Source organism: Lygodium microphyllum, chromosome 17, assembly GCF_053477565.2.
Source record: "Lygodium microphyllum isolate KBCC chromosome 17, Lygodium_microphyllum_v1.1.10, whole genome shotgun sequence".
Lineage (NCBI taxonomy): Eukaryota > Viridiplantae > Streptophyta > Polypodiopsida > Schizaeales > Lygodiaceae > Lygodium > Lygodium microphyllum.
Genome location: NC_141151.1, coordinates 22,775,637 through 22,780,092, shown reverse-complemented (window position 1 = coordinate 22,780,092; position 4,456 = coordinate 22,775,637). Strand labels below are relative to the sequence as shown.

Sequence of the window (4,456 nt, the reverse complement as noted above, 5' to 3'; positions counted from 1 at the left end):
TCAAGTTGAAGTTATGCATGGCAAAAGAACATGCGACAAAGTCTCAAGTTTGAGCTACACATACATAAAACGCCCTAACCATATGCTCAGATTTTGAAATGACTTGAGGTTGAATAACCTCGAGAAGGATGTGAGGTGCAAGCGAGCATATCCATGAGACACCGAGTGGATAGAGGTGCCCATCTAAGCGGTATTATGCTCGCTATCCCATGAGTGACGAGCCTTGTTGTGTGAGCCCTAAGGCATTGCAATAGAGAAGGACCCCACTAACCATTTTGTTGATTGGAGGGGGTGGTTAGATCTAAAAGGAAGATTGGACTAGTGGAGTTCGTTCATGTCTTTGGACCGACTGGCAACAAACAAAAGAGATCTTCTACCAACACACAAAAACACACAAATGCCCCTATAAAAAAGAGGAAATTGCTCAAACCATTCCAAAGCGAGGAAGAGAGCGATTGACAGAGAGACAAAGAGAGGATCGCCATACTCGTCCCTTGATCACTGCATCCAGGCTCTCCGGCGTCTTCTCCGTCCCCGTCGATCGCTCCTGGCATAGGTTCTCTCTGTCTTCTTCGGTATGGCGCCGTTCGTTGCCTCATCTCAGAGTATTATATGTCGTATTATCTGTCGCTGTTTGTTACCTCATTTCTGAGTTTTGTAATGTTGCTGTTTGTTTGCCCGTTTCACATCTGTCAATGTGACAGAATGCAATGCCGCTCTTGCACAGGTTTCTCTCCCCGTCTTTCGGATGCCGCTAAGTATTTGTTGTCTCATTTCAGATTTCTGCATGTCGCTACTTTGTTGCCTCTTTAACAAACTCTAGATGCGGCAGAATGCAATCCGTCTTTTGTTTGCCTGTCTTGCTTTATCCTTGCAACTTGTACGCCGTTTCTGTTGTCCTTGCGTTTCCAAGAATTTTCTTGCGATTTATGCATTTTCAGTGCTACGAGCAAGTCTCGTCTCTCCCAGCTCGCAATTGCTCTAACGACCTGTGTAGCTTCATTTATTACAAAGATATCTGGTTTCTTGCCTTTCAATTTGCTAATTTGCAATGGATCTTGGTCTCCATTCCTTGAAATGTAATTGCCTTGCAGACCTCTCCTTCAAATAATCCTGAGATCTGTAGTCCTTTTAGGATTTTGATACCATTCTTTAGATTCAAGCTCACTGACCGTTGTATTTCATGAGTGTTTATAGAATTTCATTTCTACCAGCCTTTTTAAAAAAATGCTTAACTGGTGTGTTTTTTTGTGTTTGGAGTGTAGGATCTTAAAAGGTTGTAAGCATGGTGAAGATCTGCTGCATTGGTGCTGGTTATGTTGGTGGCCCAACCATGGCCATGATTGCTCTCAAGTGCCCCGACATTGAAGTTGTGGTGGTGGACATTGCAGTTCCTCGCATCAATGCCTGGAACAGTGACCACCTTCCAATCTTCGAGCCTGGTTTGGATGAAGTTGTCAAGGCTTGCCGAGGAAAGAACCTTTTCTTCAGCACAGATGTGGAAAAGCATGTTGCAGATGCTGAAATCGTGTTTGTTTCTGTTAACACCCCCACGAAAACAAGAGGACTTGGAGCAGGCAAGGCAGCAGATCTGACATACTGGGAGAGTGCTGCTAGAATGATTGCTGATGTGTCCAAGTCAGACAAGATTGTGGTTGAGAAATCAACTGTCCCTGTGAAGACTGCCGAGGCTATTGAGAAAATTCTTACACACAACAACAAAGGAATCAATTTCCAGATTTTATCTAACCCTGAGTTTTTGGCAGAGGGAACAGCGATTGAAGATTTGCTGAAGCCTGACCGTGTGCTTATTGGTGGTCGGGAGACACCTGAGGGCCAAAAAGCTATGCAGGCATTGAAGTCTGTCTATGCACATTGGGTGCCAGAAGAGAACATCATCACCATGAACCTTTGGTCTGCAGAGCTCTCCAAGCTGGCTGCAAATGCCATCCTGGCTCAGAGGATTTCCTCCATCAATGCCATGTCTGCTCTTTGTGAAGCCACTGGTGCTGATGTCTCAGAAGTTGCATATGCTGTCGGCAAGGATTCAAGAATTGGCTCTCGTTTTCTGAATGCAAGTGTCGGATTTGGTGGATCCTGCTTCCAGAAGGACATCTTGAACCTTGTGTATATTTGTGAGTGCAATGGCTTGACAGAGGTTGCCAATTACTGGAAGCAAGTTGTGCAGATCAATGACTACCAGAAATTACGCTTTGTGAAGCGCGTGGTGTCTTCCATGTTCAACACAGTTTCCGGCAAGAAGATTGCAATCCTTGGGTTTGCTTTCAAGAAAGACACTGGGGATACACGGGAGACAGCAGCGGTTGACGTCTGCCATGGTCTTTTGGGAGACAATGCCAAGCTTAGTGTGTATGATCCTCAGGTAACAGAGGATCAGATAATGCGTGATTTGGCATTGAACAAGTTTGATTGGGATCATCCCCAACACCTGCAGTCCATGAGTCCCACAACTACCAAGCAGGTGAAGGTGGTTTGGGATGCGTATGAGGCCACAAAGGATGCCCATGGAGTGTGCATCCTGACAGAATGGGACGAGTTTAAGAAGCTGGACTACAAGAAGATTTATGATGGAATGCAAAAGCCTGCATTTATCTTTGATGGGCGCAATGTTATTAATGTGGAGGAACTGCGGAAAATTGGCTTCATTGTGTACTCGGTTGGAAAGCCTCTAGACCCATGGGTGAAGGACCTTCCTGCTGCCCCACCATCCTAATTTTGATGCTCAAGTCCGAGTTCTCTTTCTGTCAACAAACTTCTACACACTACTACTAATTAATATGATGCCCAGAGCATCTAAGGTAGCAATTAACCTAGGTATAGAAGGGATGTCAGGTCCTCCTAAAACCAATTGTTATCCTGTTACCCTGATTCATTCATTGATACCAGGCAATTTTTGTACGCGGATAGTCAACTTATGACATAATTTATTATATGTTTTTATTTCATAGTGCTGGACCATTGATTTGAAGCCGACTTGTGTGTCATAAAAATTAACACTTGTGAGTGCATTATAAAAGACAGGTTAATAATGAACCTAACGATGGCTGTTACTGGGTTTTGAGCGATCCCAGCTCAACTGGCTGTTGATATGGTACATGTATGTTAATTCAGCATCAACAACATGAATAAGTGTTACAAGTAGCGTCACCTTCATTCCAGGCCTAAGCCTCACATAAGGTGGCCAATGTGCCACTCATTTCTCGCTTTCTTTTCCATATTCATTTGAAATCAACCACATTGAAATCTTGGCCTGATAAATTAAATTACTGAGATTGGTGAATCTCTTATATAGTCCACCAGTTCCATTCCTTCCCTGTCCAGTTGCGTCTCACACACTCTGAACCGTCCGTTCACGACAAATTACGACCACCTGGTGCTTTTGATTCCTTATTCTTAGGTGCGTCCAGTTTAATGGTACAAGTTAAATCAAACCAACCGACTAGCTAGCTCGACACAGTTAAGAGAATCGAGGCAATGAAAACTTGACAGAACATCACTTCATTGCGGTGGCACTTGAACCACATACATCATCGCATCGGTTTTTGAGGTTTGGTTTAACTATTGGAGTATATCATTGGCGGGATTGTATGTTCGAGAGTTTCACCAGTCCTGCAGTGACCGTCGTCTTCATAATCGACCCCGTGCGTGTTTGAACTTCCTTTTTAAAATCTTAAATACAATCATAACCTCACAAAAATACACTAGAATATGCAAGCAACCCATATTAATCTCTCTCTCTCTCTCTCTCTCTCTCTCTCTCTCCTGCCCCCCCCGCCCCTATCATCTGTCTAATATAAACTTACCTATCCTCACAAAACAAAATCGGAATATGCAAGCCCTCACTCATGCCCTGTCAGCTATTTAAAATATAGATAACTTGGCCATTCTTGGCACGATATTTGATAAAAAGAGAGAGTATCAGATTGGTCACAAGTAAAAACATATCGTACAATAAGATTTGGGTATGGTCCTAGCTCTTCTCGTTGGGTGTTATATTTGGAAGCATGGACTTAAAAACACCCAAAAAGCTCACTCGCCTCTTGATACGCCTCCTAAATCAAATGGTATGTTGTACAAATCTCTAGCAACGAAGTCTACCACAATACTAGTCCATGAACTTTGCATGTCCCGACAATCCTTGGTGGCAATGGATTTGGTAGAGATGTGAAGACATGTTCCTTTTCAAATGCATAAAATAATAGCCAACCTTGACTATGTCCTTATGCCAACTTGTTGCAACAAGGAATATGTATAGATTAAGTTTCTTGTGAATGTGTTAGCAAGCATATCTACCCACACCAATATGAGACACTAGCTCCATAATACATATCCAAAGTAACGACTTTGTTGTCCATATCTAAAGAACGAGCTTGATGCCATACAATGCAAATCAATTCTCATTTCATTGTGCATTGCATTAGAAGTGCATATAACT

At 43.0% G+C, this 4,456-nt stretch overlaps 1 protein-coding gene across 1 annotated transcript; it reads left to right on the top strand.

The window, feature by feature from the left end:
* The first annotated feature begins 400 nt into the window (after nucleotides 1-400).
* LOC148021682 (UDP-glucose 6-dehydrogenase 4-like) lies at nucleotides 401-2,966 on the top strand. Its single transcript, XM_087697173.1, has 2 exons — nucleotides 401-575; nucleotides 1,266-2,966. The coding sequence occupies exon 2, from the start codon at nucleotides 1,286-1,288 to the stop codon at nucleotides 2,732-2,734; it is 1,449 nt and encodes a 482-aa protein (XP_087553299.1). The 5' UTR covers nucleotides 401-575; nucleotides 1,266-1,285; the 3' UTR covers nucleotides 2,735-2,966.
* The last annotated feature ends 1,490 nt before the right edge of the window (nucleotides 2,967-4,456 follow it).